Here is a 24,840-nt window from a genome sequence, read left to right as displayed (position 1 = left end):
TGTTTCTTCAGTGTGTGTGTGTGTGTGTGTGTGTGTGTGTGTGTGTGTGTGTGTGTGTGTGTGTGTGTGATTCTGGCAGTGTTACTTTGTATCATCACATTTTGGGGGAAATTGGCAAAAATAACCATTGATTATAAGAAAGACAAAAATTAATTGGTTTCAGTGACAGTAATAGAAAAATTAATTACCTTATTCCTATGATGGGCCATATATTCTAAAATACATAGTGTGCATTTTATATCTACAAAGGTATAGCATAGAGAAAGATCAAAGAGTACCATGAGTTTATATTTTGCCTTTCTTCAATATACAGTACACAGTAAATGGATAAAGCTCTGCACTTTGGCTACAAGACCACAGAACACCAGAAGCTACAAGTGCTGCTCCCTCATGGCAGAGACGGACACAAGGGAGGATGAGTGTTTCATAGCAGTGTTTCCAGTCTACCAGATTCCCTTATGTGTACTAAGAAAAGGCACAAAGTTCTCCTGCTACTTACAAAAATATGGAAGTAATAAATCCCCTCACAGAGTCTTTGCTGATATCCTCGTTAAAGTTTCTCAGCTCACAGATCCTATACTGCATGAACAAGCAAACTACGCACTTACATCTCCAAAAGCCGTCAGTTTCACAATCCTTCGGACTAGTTATGCCGCTGTTTGTGCGTCCAAGGCTTCCAGGAGCACCAGGAAGGGAGGGCAGTGACGGCAATCCTCACTCCTACTAAACTCTCCACTATTAAGATTTACACGAGTCATCCCTGAAGAACACAATTTCAGTTTGCCAACCAAAGAGTGTTCCTTAGTGGCACTTATGCCCTAAGCAAACAAAAATTTATCTAATTTAGAAGGAAAAAAAAAAAAAAGGGGGATGGGACTTAACCTATTTTGCATAACACACTAATCTCAACAAACTGTTCCTGCATGGGACAACCTTAACATGTGAACAACAACCTCTGTATAAACAGTGGCAAGGGGCAGTGACACTCCAGCCCGAGGCACAACACAAGCAAGACTGACCACAAGTAAACACAGCGGATACAAGTAGTCCTGGAGAATAGTTGGTTAACGTGCTGCACTCATTTCTACTGTTTAATATTTTCCCTTAATCTCAAGTCCCCTGATCTGTTGTTAGTTTCTCAAAATGTCAAGTTTGGTAAGGAGACTCTCAGCAAATCAGGACTTGAGACTGGGTTAAGATGCACAACACAGTAGGAGAATATGCATGTTAATCTACAACTGACATGACTAGCAGGAGTTGAAGACACAAAATGCCTCTTGATTCTGTGTCTCTGAAGTTAAACCATCAGTCTGTAGTTTCCTGTGGCTCATAGTTTTACAACCAGTTTTAACTATGGTCTTTCCATGCTATTTCTTATTCTCTATAACAAAACAAGGGGATTATTTGAGCACTTGTAAGTATAACCTGAATTACATATGTAAAAGCAACTGTATAGTAATAGAATGAAATACAATGCAGATTCTAGTCCATTCACTGTATGTACACTTTTGCTTTTCCAGAGCATTTGAACAAGCAAGGCTGTCTGACCACCAAAAGAATGGCATGGTATAAGCAGCTTCCACCCTATTAAGGGCCTGAGCAATGTGCCAACACAACCAGGGCACTCAGTAAGCTACACAATATTGAGGCAAAGGATCAACGTCCTTCATGCACCTCACACATTACCAACGGATTGATGAGGACACCAATATCCCCAAGAATGAGCAAAAGACAGAAGAAATGTTAAAAAACCACAGAAATAATTAAATTCCTGGGAACAACAAACTTCTGGGGTAGAGATGAGATTCTCAGTTCATTAGTATACAACCCTGTCCAGCCATGCAGTAGTAAGCCACCACAAGCCCTTGTCTGCAGCTGCCAAAGCTTAGATATGTAACAAGGGTCTCCTAGTAACCATGCAGCATGTCCTGAGAGAAGGTAAATGAGGCCTCAAGCAGAATGTGCCCTACTGAGGATCATAATTCAGGAAAGCAGGAAGAAACAAAACCTGCCTTATTGATAGATAACCTGCGGTCTACCAAAAAATCCTCCTGTCACTGTACATAATTCCATTTATTGACATAGTCAGAGGAAAAATTCTAGATCTGTGAGCTTCCTGAATCATTTGATATAGAAGAAAATAAAACCTGCCACATTAATTCACAACCTGCTGTATCAACAGAAAAATCCATTATTACATTATTGTATGTAATTCAATTTATTGACAAGATGAGGGAACAGTAACAAATTGATTAGATTCCTGAATTATTTGATATAGAAAGTAAGACCTGATCTATTAACAAATGACCTGCTGAATGAACAGAAAACCTCCATCACTGTAACTCCACTTATTTACATGTTGGGGAAAGTGATAGCTTCAAGGGATTCTTAAATAATTTCATACACAAGAAAAACTGCTTTATCAATTCCAAACCTCTTAAAGTAATGTTTTTATTCAATTGATCAACCTTTTGGGGGAGGAAGTAAAAGATCACTATCAACAACCACTCAAGGATGATGTTTGTGATGAATTAAGTGATGTTATTGACAGCACAGCTTAAAGATCCTCATGTTCTATATGAAAGAAGCCATGAGTAAGTGAGAAAGACCCAATATTTGCAGAAAAAACGGTCATATAAAGGTTTATAAACCTAACACTATTTTTAATATTTCTATACCTGATTAATTTTCTAAGGTAACATCTTCAATAAACATCTGCAAATACTGACAAAATAGGAGGTAAACGTGTCAAAACAACCATCAACTTGAATGCCGCTTCTACCTGAGGGATTTTTTGAGTCAATCAACATCCTCCTTAATAAAGACCTGGAGATATTAATGAAACAAGAATTAAATATGTCAAAACCACAACTATCTTGAACATCTCCTCCAGGTCCATTTCATAAACCAATCAACATCCCATGAAGCAAAGCCAGGGAGGCATTGACACATGAGCAGTACTTCAACAAATCAGCAGCAACAATCTCTTCTGCTTCCTAGATGGACAACTTGATCAACCTACATCCCGTGAAAAAAAAGCAGGGAGATGCAAATAGCAAGTTATCCACAGTAGAGATTTTATAGGGAACATGGCAACTCTTATCATGAATCGATGTCTGGGTTTGGCTACGTGAGTGTTGCTGTGGTGAGGGACAGCAACACTACACAACACTGAGCATGGAAAAAAAAAAAAAAACTCATCCCTCACCTTCAATCAAAATAACCTCAGTACTTTGGTGGTACAAAATTTGGTGCATCAGTATATCACAATCAAGATAAAGCACAGCAAGGGAAAGGAATATGGTGGTGAGGGAAGACAGAGTGAGGCAGAAACATTTTATATCTCTAATGTTTCTACTATTGTGATCTTCAGTCTAAGGTAATAGCTGAAACATTAGACATAATACTTTTTGCATCATCCTGCATTTCCTCTCATCATCACATTTCACTTAATCAAGACAGCAAAGAGAGAAAATCAAATAGGAAGATGACAATAATTTGGTATGCATTAATATATCACAAAGACAGCAGGGAGAGGAGACCTAACAGACCTCACCTACAACCAAATAAAAGAGGCCACTTAAGAGATAAAAAATAGATTTGTGCATCAATATAAATAGTTTTGTGTGCACTAATATATCACAATACTGAGGAGAGATCTACACAGCCTCACCTTCAACCAAAACAAACAAGCTAGCTACAGAAGTGTCAAAAGTGTCCATGCATTTCATTATATCACATGATACTAAGAGGAGATCCATAGTTTATGTGCATGCAAAGCTTAAGTTTGTGCATTATATACGTGACTTACGAGACTTCCGTAAATATTATAATACAGTGTGCAATGCTATTGCTAACATAATGGTTACATAGACATTAATACAGAGAACATTCAATCCTTGTGAATGTGTAACACATTTTGTGCATCACGGGCCTCAGGAAGGCAAACACAAGACCGGATGACTAATGATCCACACAATAAAAATACTAAGTAGCAAATAGAAGTGTCAATAAGCAAAGAGGATGATCTCAAGGAAGTCTTGTCACTCCAGAACACAAGGGACATGGGAGAATATATTCAGAGCTGAACAAGAGGTACTACTACTTCTTCAGCCAGTTCATAGACATTCACTTAAAAGTTTGTCTTCGCCGAGTCTCCCCTAACTTGGGAAATCAAAGAAGATCAATGAACAGCCGACCAAAACCAAAATTATGAGAGAATGTCAACAAAATGGCTGGAAAAGTTATGAAAGTGGACTCTGCTCAGCTCTAAATATAGATTCTTACTCTCTGCTCCTCCATGTCCTAATCTCTACCTGACCTTGAAACAGTTTCTGATCACTTCAGTTCAGAACACAACACAGCTGAAGCAAAATTCATGATTTACAAGTTTTCCATAGCAAATAAAGTAATTGTGTTCATTATCCTGATTTACAAATGTAGAACTCTCATTTCTAACAAAAAATAAATATATAAAATAACCTAAAAATACTGAAATTTCAAAATATCTACAAAACACAAAATTCATTCTGTAAATTCATAAAGATTTTCAATGAACATAACCAACTTATAAACCACAATTCACCTGTACTTTATCAACATAAATTCCTTGGATTGTGAAACTGCTTGTGATCAATTAGAACAGTCAACTCCAGCCCACACCACACCCACACACAGACTACACTCACACCTGAACACAGCCTACACACTGATCTGACAGTAACCTCACTGACTCACTGGCCAAAGAGTTCTGTGATGCCAAGACTTCATGAGACTCCTCCCTGTGTTGTGACGAAAGGAACTTTTTTTGAACATCACAGACAGAACACTTGTGTCATGGGGCTACTGGACACAACACCACTGCCACCATGACAACAGTAGTAATGAGGGAAATGAAGGAAATAGTAAAGGGAATAGTAGTAGAGTCACAGTTGTTGAAGTAGTGAAATTATTAGCTTGGACAATAATCCAGATAACATAGTAAGAAGAGAAAGAGAAAGAGAAAGAGAAAGAGGAAGAGGAAGAGGAAGAGGAAAAGTAGAAGTAGCAGTAATAATATCAGAAATAGAAGTGGAAGCAGTAGTAGTTGAAGCAGTAATACTAATAAGAACAGAAACAGTAACAGTTATGAGTATCAGCAAATTAGAATTGGAAAGGAATCACAGCAGTAGTAATAGAAGCAGAGAAAGAAGAAATAGTTAAAGTGACAGCAACAAAAGAAGAGTAACCAGTCCTTATAGCATTAAAAAAAAAAAAAAAAAAATCTCCCCACAGTCTCAAAAGTGGTGTAGCAGCAGTAACAATAGCAGCAGCAGCAGCAGCAGCAGCAGCAGCAACAGCAGCAGCAGCAATGGCAACCATCCCTCTCTTTCTCATTCTCTCCCTTGGTCACCCCATTATTTGAGCTGCTTCACACCTTTCGTCCTGGTGAGGTGAGCATCTAGGGTGGCATGGAGGGTAGTAGGGCCTTCCTGCTCCCCCTCCATCCCTTCCTCATCCACATTGAAAGTCCCTTGGCGAACCAGTGTCTTTCCTTCTGCTCCTTCAGGTACCTGCCGTGGACTTTTCCTGGCTTGACCTCCTCCTCGGGGTGACTGGAGGGCCCCTCCACCGTTGCCCTGAAGAGTGAATGAAGGTGAGTAAAAGGAAGAAATCAGTGAGGTGATGAACAGGAAGAGTGAAATAAAGACACTAACTGACCTGACCCTCTCCAACCAGCAGTGGTGCACTGGTCAGCAGGTGATTCACTTCCTGCTGCCTACTGAGGTGGCCTGACAGCAGTGAGCGCAACACATCCAGGGTCTCGGCGATCTGCGAGGCAAGGACCAGTCAGGCATCTCCCACACAGCAAAGAACCACACACTTCAGAAAAAGAACCTCAACACAACACTCCAGGAAAAAAAAAAACACATCCCTAAGTAAGGCCAGCAAGGTCATGAGAGCCCTGCACAACCATGTACATTATATATGATTGGCACTGCATGAATGATTTCCATGGATAGCAATGTCATTCTTTGGGAATGAAGTTTCAGGTAAAACTGGGATCATAAGCTTTAATTTACTTTTGTCACAGAAGTAAGGCTATGAAAGCACAACCTTTATAACTATAAACTGGTCAGCAAATACTGAATGGCTAATTTACTATAGTCATTAGTTAGTGGTTTTGTTCTTCAGTTATGACAATAGAGCAAAACATTTATCTACTTGTGTAAATTAACAAACTGATTAAAAACTTGAATTGTTTACCAATCATCAGTTATCTAACAATTCTGTAAGTCAAGATTACAACATTTTGATACTAGAATTACCTAAGTCAGCTATCAACAGATATACCAATGATTAACAAGTGGTTTGCTTACCACTATCACTTCATACAGTATGAAGTCAACACAACAACATTTAAGAAGAAATTGGCCAAGTCATCATTTACATGTATACAGCACAGAGGCAAGACTATACTAAGACATCAAAATGGAAAGTTCCAGTCTGTATCATCAGAAGGGAAGGAGAGGTTGTCTTGCCTCTCATGTCTGTCTTCCTCACACGAGAGGGACATGCAGAGAGGAGAGAAAGATCACTGACAGAGTGGAAGGTGAAAATACTTCCAAGAAAAGTGGACAGCTCATGCCATGGAACCTGAAGACATAACTGTCAAACAATGTTCCTTCACAGTCTCCAAATTTTTTTATACTTGTATCTACAATATCACATGCATAACACGGACTCGTGCAACGCTGGATAATGCCTTGACGTCATGGAGCCTTATCACATTAAACAAGTACACAATCTTAGCCTCAAAAAGAGTGTATAAGAAAGTAAAGATCAAGTATAACTGTTATGTAGAGGTAGAATACTCAAGACCAACCAACATCCATCTAAGCCTTAGTGTTTACCTAGGCCCAACTGGTAATGAATCCCAGTATTGCCCTCTTTATGGTAGTTCTAAGTACTGCAAGATCTTACCTGAAAACAGAAACACCCTAGAATTTAGTAAGAGGAAACACTGAGTTGAGCTACTGACCAAAAGAGAACCCATGCGTAGAAGGAAGAAGGAGGTGAATCCCTGATATAACTCTCTTTACTGCTCAGCAAGGCATGTAGTATGGTATGGTACGGTACAAAATTACAGTACAGTACGGATCTGAGGATGTCAAAAGTACGGTTCGATATTATGGTACGATATTCTTCTAATAGTATGGTACGGTATGAAAGTACGATATTTTTTCATACCTTTTTCGTACCTTTATTTGTACCAACTACCAAGATATAGGCAAACACCTGGATGTTTGTGATCAGGTCATTCAGGTGACTAATGAGGTGAGTGAGGTCATGTGCCGGCACTCCCATGGGACATGTATTGGAGTGGCAAGGTCATTAATGTCAGGACAGTAAGGCCTCAGCCTTCCCAGGGGATCAAGGGTGGAGTAGCTGACGGTAGCTAAGCAAGTAATTTGTCCTGACCTCAATTGCCAAGGCATGTGACGGCCAATGGGTCACCGGGGTCAGCCGGCAGCCCAGCACAATAGTTTTTACCGGACCTTCACAGAAGACAAGTCAAGACCTGAGAGTCAAGACTGAGTTTAGGCCAGGGGCATAAGTGTTGTTTCTTCTCTTCATGGTGTTCTTCACTCCAAGATACATCTACTAGTCTTCTGTTTATAAGGTAAGATCCTATATATATTTCTTTTTTTTTTTCCATACTTAGGTTATGCTATGGGCATGATGGTATGGGCGTGATGGTGCACGTGTGGACTGGTGTGGTATGGGCGTGATGGTGCACATGTGGACTGGTGTGATATGGGCGTGATGGTGCACATGTGGACTGGTGTGATATGGGCGTGATGGTGCACATGTGGACTGGTGTGGCGTGGGCGTGATGGTGCATATGTGGACTGGTGTGGTATGGGCGTGATGGTGCACATGTGGACTGGTGTGGTATGGGCGTGATGGTGCACATGTGGACTGGTGTGATATGGGTGTTGGGCGTGATGGTGCACATGTGGACTGGTGTGATATGGGCGTGATGGTGCACATGTGGACTGGTGTGGTATGGGCGTGATGGTGCACATGTGGACTGGTGTGGTATGGGCGTGATGGTGCACATGTGGACTGGTGTGGTATGGGCGTGATGGTGCACATGTGGACTGGTGTGATATGGGCGTGATGGTGCACATGTGGACTGGTGTGATATGGGCATGATGGTGCACATGTGGACTGGTGTGGTATGGGCGTGATGGTGCACATGTGGACTGGTGTGGTATGGGCGTGATGGTGCACATGTGGACTGGTGTGATATGGGCGTGATGGTGCACATGTGGACTGGTGTGGTATGGGCGTGATGGTGCACGTGTGGACTGGTGTGGTATGGGCGTGATGGTGCACATGTGGACTGGTGTGATATGGGCGTGATAGTGCACATGTGGACTGGTGTGGCGTGGGCGTGATGGTGCACATGTGGACTGGTGTGGTATGGGCGTGGTGGTGCACATGTGGACTGGTGTGGTATGGGCGTGATGGTGGACGTAAGGACCGATGTGGTGTGGGCGTGATGGTGCACATGTGGACTGGTGTGGTATGGGCATGATGGTGGACGTAAGGACTGGTGTGGTGTGGGCATGATGGTAGACGTAAGGACTGGTGTGGTGTGGGCGTGATGGTGGACATAAGGACTGGTGTAGTGTGGGCGTGATGGTGGACGTAAGGACTGGTGTGGTGTGGGCGTGATGGTGCACATGTGGACTGGTGTGGTATGGGCGTGATGGTGGACGTAAGGACTGGTGTGGTGTGGGCATGATGGTGGACGTAAGGACTGGTGTGGTGTGGGCGTGATGGTGGATGTAAGGACTGGTGTGGTGTGGGCATGATGGTGGACGTAAGGACTGGTGTGGTGTGGGCGTGATGGTGGACATAAGGACTGGTGTGGTGTGAGCGTGATGGTGGACGTAAGGACTGGTGTGGTATGGGCGTGATGGTGGACGTAAGGACTGGTGTGGTGTGGGCATGATGGTGGACATAAGGACTGGTGTAGTGTGGGCGTGATGGTGGACATAAGGACTGGTGTGGTGTGGGCGTGATGGTGGACGTAAGGACTGGTGTGGTATGGGCGTGATGGTGGACGTAAGGACTGGTGTAGTGTGGGCGTGATGGTGGACATAAGGACTGGTGTGGTGTGGGCGTGATGGTGGACGTAAGGACTGGTGTGGTGTGGGCATGATGGTGGACATAAGGACTGGTGTGGTATGGGCGTGATGGTGGACGTAAGGACTGGTGTGGTGTGGGCATGATGGTGGACATAAGGACTGGTGTAGTGTGGGCGTGATGGTGGACATAAGGACTGGTGTGGTGTGGGCGTGATGGTGGACGTAAGGACTGGTGTGGTGTGGGCGTGATGGTGGACATAAGGACTGGTGTGGTGTGGGTGTGATGGTGGACGTAAGGACTGGTGTGGTGTGGGTGTGATGGTGGACGTAAGGACTGGTGTGGTGTGGGCGTGATGGTGGACGTAAGGACTGGTGTGGTGTGGGCATGATGGTGGATATAAGGACTGGTGTAGTGTGGGCGTGATGGTGGACATAAGGACTGGTGTGGTGTGGGCGTGATGGTGGACGTAAGGACTGGTGTGGTGTGGGCGTGATGGTGGACGTAAGGACTGGTGTGGTGTGGGCGTGATGGTGGACGTAAGGACTGGTGTGGTGTGGGCGTGATGGTGGACGTAAGGACTGGTGTGGTGTGGGTGTGATGGTGGACGTAAGGACTGGTGTGGTGTGGGTGTGATGGTGGATGTAAGGAATGATACCTTAGCTCGAGCCAAAGCAGCCACTAATATGCATGAAGGTTCTCTAGTTGTTGAGAGCTTCAATAACACTCCACGGATGAGCAGAAGTGAAAATATTTTTCATTGGTGGCACTGTCATCCTCAATCTCAACCAAAAAAAAAAATGCTGAAGTGGCAGTCGCGCTTCTTGTGACGCAAGCCAGAGTGGAAAGAACTTTCTCGGGTTTGCACTTCATAATGAATGAGCGACATCTAAGTCTAAAGGCAGACATAATTGATGCAATAATGTTGCTGTGTTGCAACACATGATGCGTCTGTAAATAGGTGTAAATGTATTTCTAAAGTAATATACTTTTCCTAGTTTAATGATATTCATAGTATATATATTGAATGCCATGAAATATAACACGTTATAGAAATAAAATAGTATACACTGTACCACATGTGTATGATTTATCATATAAATTTTCTGTACGCATGGTACAAAATAAGGTATGAAGTTACGGTACGATATTTTAGCATACCAGTACGGTACGAGAGTGATTTACTGGTACGGTACTAAATTACCGTACTAAATTACGGTACTGTATTTTTTGGGGGTACAAATTACGATAAATCAATCGTTCCGTACAGTACTACATGCCTTGCTGCTCAGGCCAAAGTAATCACCTACACTGAGTAAATGATGGTTGGTATAGATTATCCTGCCAATAATGAAGACCTTAGAAACAATCCAAGGTATCAAGAGACTGGCTCCACTTACAAAACCACTTAAAAAAAAAATCTGTGAAGAAACATATTACGTAATGAAATTTTTCACTGTGCACTGGCTGACAATGACACCACTGAAATATCACAAAAAATTATCTCTCTCTCTTTCTGTCTCTCACCAAACAAACAAACCAAGGAGCATCACAGGTGTCACAAGCCCAAACAACTCACACAACACACGACAACAAGAGCAGTGCACATTAAGGAACACACGCTTTGAGTTACCTTTGTTAGTGCCATATCACAGAATTCAAGAAAGTTATGAGTGTTTACAAAGCACACACAAGCCATATGCAGGGACAGGGATTGCTTTTAGAAGAGACCAGCTTCCTCCTGTCAGGACATAGAAAGGTTGATGCTTTGATATAATGACATGATGACCAATGAGTTTTATATGATGAATTACTTTATTTTCTTCCCATTATTCATTTTCCATCTGATCTTTCACTAAAGTTTAATGATTACTCCTTTTCTTTCTTCCAGTTTTCATCCCGTTTTCTCTCTTCCTTCATTCAAGTTCCATGATTTCTCTTCCTTTTCATTCCCTTTTCTTTCTTCCTTTTTTCACCCCCTTTTCTTTCTTTCTTCTTTCATTTTCTCTCTTTCTTTCCCCCTTTTCATCCCCTTTTCTCGCTTTTTTCACTGGAACTTCAAGACTACTGCTTTTCTTCTTTCCCTCCTTCCCTTCCTTCACTGGAGTTTTATGTACACTTCCTTCTTCCTTATCTTCTCCACTGCCTCTTCCTTTCCTTCCTTCATGATCCATTCTTTCATCTCTCACCCACACAATCCTTCAACTACTATCCTCATTTCACTTATATTTCCTTCCTTTAATTGATTTATATCAATCATCTCTTTGTTTAACATATGCCAACCCAACAAAAGGACATTAACATCAATCAACTTGGAAGAGAGAAGCATGTGAAGAGAAAATGCATTACAGGAAACAGAATCAGCAAAACAACTTGTGACAGAAACGAACCACAAGTTTTCAAGATTGATTTACATAAGACAGGAGATTTAACAGCACAAATTTACTTATAAGCCTCATGCACAACTATAGACTTATGGGTTCTTATTAAACATTAGGTCAATGAAAATTTTGTATAATCTTAATCACTATTTTCTGCACTCACTTCTCAAATATCCTAATTCTTTCACTGTACTTTATTCTTGCATTCCCTAAACCATTTATGTACTTTCCCATCCATCTTTTCTATTACACAACAGCTTCTTTCTAATTCTTTCTCTATACTTTATTCTTCCACTTTAATCGATTAACTTTTCCATCCACCTTTTCTATTACACAACCACTTCCTCTGATTTTCTTGAGAGCACTATTACCAAACTCACATTTCCCTATCTATTTACCTATCTATCTATATCTCAGCTCCTAAAACCTGTTCTCAGAAAAATAGCTGCAAAAGACCTCCTCTTATTTCTGTCCTTGTGTTTTTCTTTTGAATGTTATAATCTTCATGTTAATCTCATCCCTTTCTCTCCTTGCAAACATTACATCTGCTATAATCAAATATATGTGTATTAGGCTCGTAGTTACCTCATTCTCTGTTACTCTTTCATTGTTATTGCTACTTCTTTTCATTCTCATCCACTTTCTCCACCTAACCAAATTTCTCTGCCCTTACTAGCCACACCCACCCTTTCAAACACATCATCATTACTTTCACCATTCATTCTCTTCCCACTACACACACCACAGACAAAACAATAGACACAACAAATTACTTTCCAAGACTCAGCAAAGCCCTCTTCACAGCATACACAAGTCAGCACTACAAGAGATAACCTGAAAACATAACAGCACTCCAGAATTCAGTAATAGAAAGCCTTAGGGACCAATCAGATCACTAGCTGTCCTCTACAACACCTCTGATTGGCTAGACAGACAAGCACTACACAAAAAGCCAAAAGAATCTGCCTCAGGAACCAATCAGATCATCACAGGTCCCTTCAAACACCTCTGATTGGCGAGGCAAGCGCTACAATACTACAGGAGCTGCTTCCTCTCTCAACAAAGAACGTCTCTCTACTGGCAGCGAGGCAGAACTAAAGTGAGGCATTCTGAAGTACAATACGGAGGGAGGGAGGGAGGAGTGATGGTACCAGCACTGGCTCCCCGCACTGAATGGCCGAGACCTTGATGTTTCGTCCCAAGTGTCCCACAAGGAGTGAACTGAGGGCCTCCTGCAGGTGCCTTGGCTGTGTGTGATGGTCAAGGGAGAGGCGCTCACTTACTCCAAGAGCTGCTGCAACATTTCCTCGCCTCATACGCCTGATACCGATACCCGTGATGCTAGCTACACACACACACACACACACACACTCATATAATACCTATAATGCTAGTTATACACATACACACGCAAATACATACACACACTACCAACCTACACAAACCTAAGAAAATAAACCATTAAATACATTCATACACACTTTTATACAAAACCCTTCTAAAATCCTATGTCAATCTAAGAAAATTATAAGAGTACTGATACACAGAGCTGTAGCACCTTTCCTAGCACCAAGATAGCAAGGTCTAGCACTGTGTTGTCTTCATGAAACACACCAAATACTCCTTCACATCAATCAAGCCCCCAAGCATCACATAACCTACCAAGACAACCTAGATTCCTTCCCTGTCCAATAGCAAATCCACACATCACTCAAGACCCTAACCTAACCTAACTTATGTAATACTAAAGCCCATCACAGTTCCTACCTTGAGCAATAATAAATTAAGGCTTAGAATAATGTCTACTCACACATAGCACTCCTGACAGTAACCTCACCTTACCTCACTTTTCCTCTTAAATACAGTCACTCACATATCCTTCAGATCTTAACACCTCACTGATTAACTAAAAAAAATAGCAACTTAAATTCATCACATCATTTAAGATCCTACATTTTTTACCCTACCTTGCACCTCTGCTCAAAAGAAGCTCATATCCATCACTCATTCTCCAAATGCCTCATACTCTCACTGTCCTAAAACCTCGCTGCTCTCACAGACACCCACTCACACCCTTCACTCAGCCTCCTAACACCTCATATCCTGACGCAGCTGTCCTAACGCCTGTCTCATCCTGCCACACAGCTCCACCAAGCTTGCCCCTTCCCTGGGAGGTACCGAGGTTGTGGGGCTGTCCTGCCACATAGCCAAGTGGAGGCACCGGCGAGTGTGTGCGCTGAGGAGCCCTGCCAGCTGCTCCCGAGGACTGCTGAGGGACGGCTGCATGCAAAAACCACACCATTGGCTCGGTTAGTGGTGGGTGATGAAGGAGGTTGATAAAGGTGACAAAGGAAGGTTACAAGGAGATATGACATGTACAAGAGGAACAGCACCAAGAGGAGAGACAGAACAAATACCATAGCATTGTCCGGGTTAGTGACTGATGAAAGAAAAGATACAGAATTCAAAAGCTGAGAAGTCCAAAGAGTTGCAGCAAAAGGAGCCAATGAAACAATAATTACACCAAAGACTGAGTTAGTGATGATAAAAAAAATAAAAGTGAGGACAAGGAAAATGAGAAGGAGGAAAAACAAGGACAAAAGAGAATAATGAGCAGGACAAGGATATAGAGGATGATAAGAACAAGGGCAAGGAGAAGGATAAAAACAAGGATAAGCAGGGGAAAAGTGAAAAAACCGACATGAACAGCGATATACATGTACACTAGACACAATCACTCCTTACCTACTTACAGGACTCAAGTTATCATTGACAGTATTAACAGTGAATGAAGCAGTGACAACAACACTAAGGACAGGAATCTGGACATTAGTTTGTATTGAAGTGAACAGCAGTGACATCTTAAGTACTGGTTTAGTTATTCAGTGTTAGGCTAAGGTGAATTGACTTGTGTTACTTGTACTACACTGTAAAATTATGTTACACTAACTTATGGTTGGGAAAAGTGATTATGTGTGTGTGGTTACAAATGGCAAGAAAGAAAACATATGCACAAAAAACACACATACACACACACACACACACACACACACACACACACACACACACACACACACACACACACCAAAGTCAAACCTAACCTAATCAATAGCCAGAAAACCAAACACCAAAAGCAACAACACAAAAGAAACAACAAAAACCACACAAACCAAACCCAAGACACATAATGAAAGAAAACAAAAACTAAGACAACCAAAATCCAAAACACACAAAGCACACACACACACACACACACTTTTAAACCCTCACACACTCACCTCTCTATCTTTTCGCCTTCTTCTCTTTCCTGGCGACAACTCCTCCTCTTCCTTTAGTCCCTCCTCTTCCCTGCTACCCATGCCTTGTGAGGAGAGAGAGGTGTGTTCCTGCAAGCTCTCTTCCTCCTGAGTATCAAGGGTAACAGTTCGCTGCCTTGCCATGGAGAGAGAGCGAGGTGTATCAGGGGCCACCTCTAAGCTTGTATCAGTGTCCCTTTGGAAGATTATCTCAGCCAGCACCCTCTCATCTTCCTCCTGGTGGTGGTATAGTGCAAGAGATGTTGGTAAAGGATGAGGGAAAGGGATGGTTACTGGGTGAAGGAATGGAATGGTGTAAGTCAAGTAAGGGAGAGGAAGAAAGAGACAGTGGTTAAAAGAAAAGACAAATAGTGTGCAAAGCAAGAATTTTGAGACTGAAATAATAGAGAAGGGAAAGGTATGGGTTATAAGGAAGGGATGGTTACTGGATGAAGGAATGGAATAGTATTAGTCAAGTAAGGGAGAGGAAGAAAGTGGTTAAAAGAAAAGAGTAGTGTAAAAAGCAAGAATTTTAAGATTGAAATAATACAGAAGGGAAAGGGATGGGTTATAAGGAAGGGATGGTTACTGGGTGAAGGAAAGGAATAGTGAAAGTCAAGAATGAGAAGAAAGAGGTATTGAAAAAAGGAGAAATAGTATATAGAGCCAGAATCTTAAGAGTGAAATAGAGAAAGGAGAATATAAGGGATAAGGATTAGGATATAAAATGAAGCCAAAAACTTAAAAGGTAAAACAATCAAAGGAAAAAGAATCTATTTACAGAGCTTTACACACATACACATACAAGATAACAGAAAATTCAGCTCTCAGAGAGAACAATAAATCAATGGAATGTATTACCAGAAATCATGTATGCCAAAAAATATTCAGATCAAATTAAAAATACGATTGAGACATAATAAAATAAGCAAGACCAAACCCTGCAAACCTAAAGGTGCAAAGGAATGAAACAGTCAAAATAGGGGCACAATAAATTCTAAAAATACCTATAAATTTAAAGCAATGACTGCCCAAATGAAATGCAGAGACAGAAACTCACTATGTAATCTGAAATCCCACTTGTTACTTCTGTAAGATAAATATCACTGTATATGTCGGAGTATAAGACATGTTTTTTTTGCCAATTTTTACACTCCTAAATCAAGGGGTTGTCTTAAAATACAACTCTTTAACCCCGTGATGAACATTAAGGGCCATGGTACCTTCGTATTCATACTGCAGCCAATAAATTGCATACGTACATACATACACATCATGAGTCGATGCACCCATCCACATTTTCTTACCTACCTATATTGTGAAGTAAAAGCAATACTAGGTTTTTTTTTTTTAAAGTCCTTCTATTTTTAGGTACTTGTGTCTGAGCTAATTAATTGATGGATTAATAAATAAAGGGCAGCTGTATTTTGAAACTGACAACAGCAGTAGTGAGGGAACGGCCATATTATGGCTCCCCAGGGTTATCTTATACACTGGTAATAGCTTAAAACCTAAATTTTCCCCAAAAAAATTTGGGGTCATCTTATACACAGAGTTGCCTTATAGTCTGGCAAATACGGCAATAGATAAATATACTGCTAGATGAACACACACACACACACACACACACACACACACACACACACTTACCGTAGAAGAAAGGCCAGAGCTACCCTGCCGTCGAGGGGTGTGCTGTGGTGGAGGTGGGGGAGCCTCTGTAGCACCCTTCCTTCCCCTAGGACTGGGCTGGGGTACCTTGGAGGGGGAGCGGGGCGAGGCAGTGACCTTGCTAGGGGAAGACCTGACCTGTGATGAAGGGGTGGATGACCTGGAGGAAGACCTGGGTGTCGGGGTCTTGACTGGGGATGTTGGCTTGACCCGAGGTGACCCGATGACCCCATTTCTGTGTTTAGGTGAAGCACTGACACCCTCCTTGTGCTGTGGAGAACCAATCATACCGTTCTGCTGCCTGGATGACCTTGGTGTGCCATTTTTCTGCTGTGGTGAAGATAGACTTGACCTGTGTTGCGGGGACGAGGAAGAGGAGCTCGTGACTCTTGCTGGGACCTTACTCGGGGAGGCTGTGGGTGTGGAGGTCTTGGAGGAGAGGGAAGATGAAGGTGTGGGCTGCCTGCTCTGCTTCACCACCCCACGACTACCTGGCGTGGGCTGCTTCCTTGGGGACATCTGAGAGGAGGAGGACATGGAAGAGGATGCAGTGCGGGTGGAGGAGGATTTCGCAGGAGGTGGTTTTCTTGGCTGGGTGCTTGTGGTGCGCCGAGAAGGACTGGCTGTCTCCCGTGGTTCGCTGGAGGCCTTCGTGTTGCGTGGTGGGCGGGTGCCTGCTGCGGGGGGCCTGGCGCTGGAGGGGCGAGGTCGACGGCTTGGTGGGGTGTGTGCCTCACTGCTGGAGCCAGAGCGTGATGATGCTGTGGTGTGAAGGTTGTGTTGAATAGTGAGTGGTTCATAGATGGTGAAATACTGCGAGTAAAAATTGTGTACTGGTGGTGAATGAAGCTGTGGTGTGGAGGTTGTATTAAATAGTGAGTGGTTTATAGAAGATGGAATATTGTGAGTAAAAATTGTGCACTGGTGGTTAGTTAAGTGAATGAAGCTGTGGTGTGGAGGTTGTGTCATCTAATGAGTAATATATAAAGGTGAAATATCATGATTGAAAATTGTGTACTGGTGACTAGTTATTATGTAAATGAGTATTGCATGAGTGAGAAGACATTACTTTACATTACTGTTATCATTATTAATAATTATGAATGAGTATGCAGTCAATATATGAATAGAAGAAATGCATAAAGGATCAGGCACAAAAGAATGAAAACATCAATTTTAACTACCAGAAAAGTAAACAAAATTATCTATAAAGCAAAACTAACAGGAAAACATAATGAGTAACACTTTGACAGATATCATAACTGCAGACATACAAGATGTGAATGTAAGCAACAAAAGAATCACCAGAATATAATACAACACATAAGAAACAACATATAACTTTATAACCAAGCACAACACAACCCATCACCACATCACCAATATGTAGCCTCTAAAAATCAACTTCCAGTCTCAATTACTAATGGGTTCAACAATTTAGTCTTTTAATTTCTATATGCATTTTTTTCATGTCTTCCTTGTATCTTATTTCACATTTTGGTTTACCAGAAAGCAAGGGAAGCAGACCTAACCTGTTTGGGGACTGACATCTGAGTATACCCTTAAAATAATCGTTTTTTGTTGCCACTGGCCAGCTTTCCCCTATAAAAAAAAAATAAATAAAAAAAAAAAAAAAAAAAAAAAAAAAAAAAGTGATCAGCCACCCACCAGACACCCCTCCTGGCCTGGTGGTGCGTTGGGTGGAAGCCGTGAGTCTGTCCCCCCGTCGCCGCTGTGCCTCCTGCAGCCCAGACACCTCCTGCTGTAGTGCCTGGACCTCCTGCCGCAGACCGTCCATCTCAGAGCTGTGGGGAGGCTATTTGTCTAGAAGTAAGGTAGATAATGCAGTGCCCAAGATAGGTGAGGCAGTGTTGATGGTGCTGAAGGAGTCTGAGCTAAGAGATGGAATATCTTGGAATTAGGAAGGTAGACAAAGATTTTTTTTTTTCACCCACAGGAAAGATTAATAGTACCCTGTTCAGTGAAGCTTCTCCTCCTCTTTTGTATGGAAAGGTTAGAGGATAGGGAAAGGTTGGACAAAGGAAATAAGGTGGCAAAGGCTTAAAGGAGCACTGAAGCAGGTATAACAGAGACCACAACTGTCTAGTAATACCAATGGGCTATATTCATGATCGTTGATGTATTGTAAGCATTTGAAAACTCCTTTTATAATACCAGCATCATTCTACAACTGGTAATTTGGCCCACTGGCCCTGGTGCTTCTAGTCCTATGAGGGGAATGGAAATATGAAAAAGAAGCAACCTTTACTCCCTGCAACTATAACTAGATTCAGATGAAAAAAAAAAATGTTTCCTCACTTGCCAGTTGGGATTAAGTGGAAAAAAGGTGATACTTAAATATACTCATGATTCAGAGACACAAGACTAAATGGAAGCTAGTAACTCAGTCATAATTTGAGGATTTGTTGATAATTGGTATTTTGATGGTTAAACTTGATACTCTTGCTATCAAGTATTCTATGTGTTCTAAGACTCATGTCACAGAAAGACTCAATGTAGCTTCATAATTGATTTCAAATATAAAACCACATAAAATAAAAGACCTTTAAACAACTGTATCCATGGCCAGTACAGAAGTGTTTAAATACAGTAAGTCATGTCTGGTGACTGATTAACAAATAACAGGCAGTATCTGACAATTACACTTTAAATAACTGTATAACTGTACACTCACAACCACTATCCCCTACTGCCCTTGTAGTTCACTCATACATCATCCCTTCCCCCTTCATCAAACCCAAGGACTGCTCTCTCACACTCTCTCTGCAACACTTCCCTCACTCATACACTCCTCAAACGATAAGTGGTCTAGATGTATGCGAGTGCAGAAGTGAGGGATGAGAATGATGGAATAGGGAGAATACAGAGAGAGAGAGAGAGAGAGAGAGAGAGAGAGAGAGAGAGAGAGAGAGAGAGAGAGAGAGAGAGAGAGAGAGAGCGTGTAAATGCATGAAGCGAGTGCAAAAGGAGGCCATTCGCAGATGGAAGGGCACCTTGAGGCACAAGCTGTCTGGCCAGAACGTGGGCAGCAAGGAGTGGTGGAGCAGCGTTAAGCAGCAGCAGGGCTTCGTCTCTGACGACACTATCCCGCCACTCACCGCACCGGACGGAGGCCTCGTGATGAGGAACAGAGACAAGGCCCAGCTGCTGGCTGCCCACTTCTCCAAGAAGATGCAAGTGCCTGAGCCAGATCGCGTCCCACCACTCATCCCCGCCAGGACGCGGGCGACCCTCGACTGCCTCCACATACACCAAGCTGAGGTGGAGAAGCTGCTCCTCCAGGTGGACACCAAAAAGGCCCTCGGAACAGATAACATCAGTCCCCACCTGTTGAGGAGGTGCGCTTCAGAGCTGTCAGCACCCCTCACTCTGCTCTTCAGAAGGTGCCTGTCCTCCAGGACGTGGCCGTCGCAGTGGAAGGAGGCGAGGGTCGTCCCCATCCACAAGAAGAGCAGCAGGGCTGACCCCTCCAATTATCGCCCCATCTCCCTCCTGTCTGTGGTGGGCAAGCTTCTTGAGGCCATCATTGCCTCGAAAATCACAACATTCATGGAAGCTCACCACCTCCTAAGTCCAAAGCAGCTTGGATTTAGGCGAGGGAGATCCGCTGCTGACCTGCTCCTCCTTCAGTCGGCAGCGTGGAACACGGCGCTGGATGGCGGCAGCGACGTGTACGTCATCGCCCTGGACATCGCTGGTGCGTTCGACAGGGTGTGGCACCGAGGCATCGTGGCGAAACTGCAGAGCCTGGGGGTGTGTGGCGGCCTCCTTCAGCTCCTGCAGGACTACCTCGGTGCAAGGACCTCCAGCACGGTGGTGAGTGGCCACACCTCTGCCCCGCACCCTGTCAGGGCTGGTGTGCCTCAGGGTAGCGTCCTCGGACCCCTGCTGTGGAATGTCTACTTCAACGACATCCTGCAGCTCATCCCTGAGGCACACGCCTATGCAGACGACTGCACACTCACATTCGTCTGCGACAGGACCGACAGCCAGGCCACCATCACCAAAATAAACCGGGCCCTGGACACCATCGTCTCCTGGGGCGGCGTTGGCAGGTCACACTGGCCCCGGAGAAGACCCAGCTCCTCCACATCTCCAGGACACGGCAGGCAGACGGTCAGCCTCGCCCACTACCGGCCATCTTCCTTGAGGGCAGAAGGCTGACTCCCCAGGACTCCATCAACATCCTGGGTGTGGAATTTGACGGCGGCCTCACCTTCACCAACCACGTCAAGAAAGTTGCCAGGGACGCGTCCTACAAGCTGGGCTGCATCAGACGCGTGGGGGACGTGCTGGATGCCCAAGGGGTGTCCTCACTCTACAAGGCACAGGTGCGTCCCGTTATGGAGTACGCACCCTCACCTGGTCCTCCTGCCCCCCCTTGTACCTCACCGGCCTAGAAAGGGTTCAGACCAGAGCCCAGAGGTTGGTGAGGGTCTGCACGCGGGGCCACGCACCAGACACCTTCCAGCCATTGCAGCACAGGCGGGATGTGGCGGGGCTTTGTGTTATGTTCAAAGCTCAGGCACTGCACACCCCTCACCTCGCTACTCTGCGCCTCCCTGGACCGCCGCCCCCTACTCAAGCTACGCGGTCGGCAGGAAACTCTGAGCACCCACACACGGTGGCTGTACCGTTCAGCAGGACTGAGCATAATATACGCTCCTTCCTGCCACGGTACAGTCGCCTGTGGAACCAGATGGTGCTCAGCACGGACCTGCACCGCTCCACCTCCCTGCACATCTTCAAGTGCCGAGCGAACGAGTGGCTCGCCGACCAGCAGTAGCTGACAAGATATATCAAGGACATATCCATTGTCTGTACCACATTACACTGTAAACCATTATACCATTATTTTTGTAGACATAGCCATAGATAGCCCTACGCTCGTAATGACAAGGGCTTTGGCATTGTGTATTTTATCTACTGTTTCAATAAAAAAAAAAAGAGAGAGAGAGAGAGAGAGAGAGAGAGAGAGAGAGAGAGAGAGAGAGAGAGAGAGAGAGAGAGAGAGAGAGAGAGAGAGAGAGAACAATCCTGGTTCAGTGAGGAGAGAGGAAGTTGCTTGAGTGATCGCCCATTATTCATTGGCTGTTTCTCTGGCTACAAGCAGCAGGAACTAGGTGTGTATATGTGAAAGCTTGCCCTCTATCAGCTCACTATGGCAAGCTCCGGCATACACTCAGTGCCAAGCGATAGCCAGCACACAGAACAGAAGCAGTAATGCACTTTGTGATGTGAAAATAATGTGTTAAAGAGGCCAAGTACATAATCCAATGGTCGTTATTTTCTGGGAGTGTGGTGGTCAATTGTCAACAGCTTCATTTAAAAGTGGGCAGATTTTTTTTTTTTTTATGTATTTTCTCTTTTTGTGTGCTTTAGTCCATATTTTAGTTGTCTAAAGGAAGTTTTGAGGAATCAGACTTTAATTTGTAACGTCTAAAATTTCAACTTTGCCACAATTGTTTCTATACATGTACACTTTTCTTGTTTTCTCAATACTTTAATCAACATTTTCACTGCTCTAGGGAAATTCTGAGGAACCTAACAACAGAAAACTCTACAATTTCAATGTACACTCTCAATTACCACTAGGTTGAAATTCTGAACAGCAACACGAAGCTTCTGAATACACTACTACTTTCCAGCAACCCAGCAGAAGTCTTGGTAACCTGAAAGGAGTCTTGAGAACCACAACTAACTATGAAGCCTTGAAAACCATGACTATCTATAAACATCAGCTGCATTACCTATGACTGACAAAAATAACAACAAAAAATCTATGAGGGAAGGAAGAAAAAAAAAAAAGAAAAAGGAAAATTACATCTGAAAGAATGGCAACCTATGAAAAAAATATTAATTATACCCCAAAAACAGTGGCAAGGAAACAGGACAAGTGCATGAGGCATACCACTGAGAGAGAGAGAGAGAGAGAGAGAGAGAGAGAGAGAGAGAGAGAGAGAGAGAGAGAGAGAGAGAGAGAGAGAGAGAGAGAGAGAGAGAGAGAGAGAGAGAGAGAGAGAGAGAGAGAGAGAGAGAGAGCTAGCTAACAACCAGCCTGATGTCTCATAGGGCATGTCTATATAAGTAGTAGTAGTAGTAGTAGTAGTAGTAGTAGTAGTAGTAGTAGTAGTAGTAGTAGTAGTAGTATATAAAAATAAAAATAAAAATGAAATAAAATAAAAATAAAAACAAAAATAAAAATAAGAAATACAGTAATTGTACTAGTGGAAAAAGAAAAAGAAAAAGTAAGTAGTAGTAGTAGTAGTAGTAGTAGTAGTAGTAGTAGTAGTAGTAGTAGTAGTAGTAGTAGTAGTAGTAGTAGTAGTAGTAAAAAAAAGAAAAGGAAAAAAGGAAAAAGAAAAATTGAATAAGAAAGAAGAAAAACAAAAGAAGAAGAAGAAGAGCAAGAACAAGTAGTAGTAGTAGTACAAGTCAGAGAAGAGGTTGTAGTGACGGTGGCAGCAGCAGTGTACATGCAGGAGGCAGAGAATGAGGGACCCACAACCTGACTAGAGAGAGGTGGCGGTGGTGGAGGTCGGAGAGAAGTGACGACAGGAGCCTCATATCCTCGCTGGGGCCACGGTCAGCATTGAGGGAAAAACAAAGGGTAGTCTCCTGGCTCTTTGTTACTAGTGTTGTGCTGAATTCACCCTACAGCTCCTCTCAGCACCATGTCCTTGTAGTGCTGAGAGATATGGTGCTTTGGGGGTCTTCTATGTGATGAATCTCTATCTCTCTCTCTCTCTCTCTCTCTCTCTCTCTCTCTCTCTCTCTCTCTCTCTCTCTCGTTTTTGTTAGGTGTCGTTTTCTTTCAAATCTAGTGTATATATCAATCTCCTTTCGTTGTGTTATTGTCTTGTTTTTATTGGTAGAGTATGTATGTTTGTGTTAGTTTTGATGTAAAGTGTGGTGTTCTCTCTCTCTCTCTCTCTCTCTCTCTCTCTCTCTCTCTCTCTCTCTCTCTCTCTCTCTCTCTCTCTCTCTCTCTCTCTCTCTCTCTCTCTCTCTCTCTCTCTCTCTCTCTCTCTCTCTCTCAGTAGCATAATCATTGTAGTATTTTCATAGATGTTGTGGGTTTGTGTTAGTTTTGATGTTCTGAAAGTTACAAGTGTTTTCATGCCAGCTTTTGATGTTCTAGAAATTATAGATTGTTCATTTTAATACTCCAAGTTTCTGTTTGTTTGGAAGACATGTGTTTTTGTAGCCCTTTCACTATATAACACAAAGGAGATCAGGTTGCTGGCTTAATCCTGCCATGAGTAATTAATATCCACTATGCTCTGTCCAGCAAGAAGGGAAGGAAAGGAAATCTTTATCTATACTCAAATATGGAAGGTACATTAACAATAAGGGGCAATGGCATGAAATCTGATAAAATGCTGGGACCATTTTGTCGATATAGGATTATTTCTTATGATAAATACATAAAGGGATCACTCATACACACACAGACACATACATATCTCTTTATCACCTATATAGTAAAAGCTTTTGTGTACTAGCAAATCAATGTACTTCTTTTTACTTGCTAGTTATAGTACCTACACATGTTGATGGTACACAAAAGCCTCAACAGCACATACAAAACCAATACTAGACTACACTTTCTCACTCATTAATACCGTCACTCAACAAAACATTCACTCCTCCCACTACTCACTCTTTCTTCTGTGCCGTCTCCTTGTAGAAGATGCGGTCGTCCTTCAGAGTGTTGATCAGCTCCTGCAGGCTCGACCGCTCCCTGTTCCACTCCTCCTCCCGCCCCTGCAGCTCTGCCACACGGGCCTGCACAGGGAGGTGGTCAGAGTCAGAAGTCAAGAAACACATCACACTTGCTCACATTGTATTTAGTGTTCTTTCTCAGTCTTAAGTAACCTAATCTGCAAAGGAGCTATTGGCTGTAAGGTTTTATTAGTAGACTGACTAGAGTGTGTGTGTGTGTGTGTGTGTGTGTGTGTGTGTGTGTGTGTGTGTGTGTGTGTGTGTGTGTGTGTGTGTGTGTGTGTGTGTGTGTGTGTGTGTGTGTGTACATTAATTGGTTTCCATATCAGAGGTATAAAGTACTAAAAGTACGATACAATAGACATACTGAGTTATGAAGCAAGTATACAAAATTAAACTGGGGTGTGAATAAAAAATATTTGAAGAACACTTTTATATCATAGCCACACACACACACACACACACACACACACACACACACACACACACACACACACACACACACACACACACACACACACGCACACACACACACGCACCACATGGTGTAGTGGTTAGCACACTCGACTCACAATCGAGAGGGCCGGGTTCGAGTCCCGGGAAGCGGCGAG

General features: G+C 43.1%; 1 protein-coding gene and 1 long non-coding RNA gene across 6 annotated transcripts in view; one reads left to right on the top strand and one right to left on the bottom strand.

The window, feature by feature from the left end:
* Nucleotides 1-273: 273 nt before the first annotated feature.
* The window catches only part of LOC123511877 (serine/arginine repetitive matrix protein 1-like), a 38,811-nt gene continuing 14,244 nt past the window's right edge, over nucleotides 274-24,840 (bottom strand). For 4 of the 5 annotated variants that reach the window (XM_045267933.1, XM_045267934.1, XM_045267935.1 and 1 more), the window contains 6 exons: nucleotides 24,168-24,292; nucleotides 18,152-18,288; nucleotides 16,466-17,244; nucleotides 14,798-15,052; nucleotides 5,701-5,811; nucleotides 274-5,618 (listed from right to left, as the gene is read on the bottom strand). In XM_045267933.1, coding sequence (XP_045123868.1) covers nucleotides 5,397-5,618; nucleotides 5,701-5,811; nucleotides 14,798-15,052; nucleotides 16,466-17,244; nucleotides 18,152-18,288; nucleotides 24,168-24,292 — 1,629 coding nt within the window. In that variant the 3' untranslated portion in view covers nucleotides 274-5,396. Of the gene's footprint in view, nucleotides 5,619-5,700; nucleotides 5,812-12,670; nucleotides 13,800-14,797; nucleotides 15,053-16,465; nucleotides 17,245-18,151; nucleotides 18,289-24,167; nucleotides 24,293-24,840 lie in introns of those variants that run through there. The other variant, XR_006676972.1, reaches the window with a different exon arrangement.
* Nucleotides 5,506-13,803, top strand: LOC123511882. The gene is made up of 3 exons (XR_006676974.1): nucleotides 5,506-5,635; nucleotides 5,719-5,918; nucleotides 13,665-13,803. It is a non-coding gene; the product is annotated as an uncharacterized LOC123511882 (long non-coding RNA).

The sequence above is a fragment of the Portunus trituberculatus genome, chromosome 32, assembly GCF_017591435.1.
Source record: "Portunus trituberculatus isolate SZX2019 chromosome 32, ASM1759143v1, whole genome shotgun sequence".
In the NCBI taxonomy this organism is placed as follows: domain Eukaryota; kingdom Metazoa; phylum Arthropoda; class Malacostraca; order Decapoda; family Portunidae; genus Portunus; species Portunus trituberculatus.
Note: the sequence above shows the minus strand (reverse complement) of the source record. Positions and strands in the feature narration are given on the sequence as shown.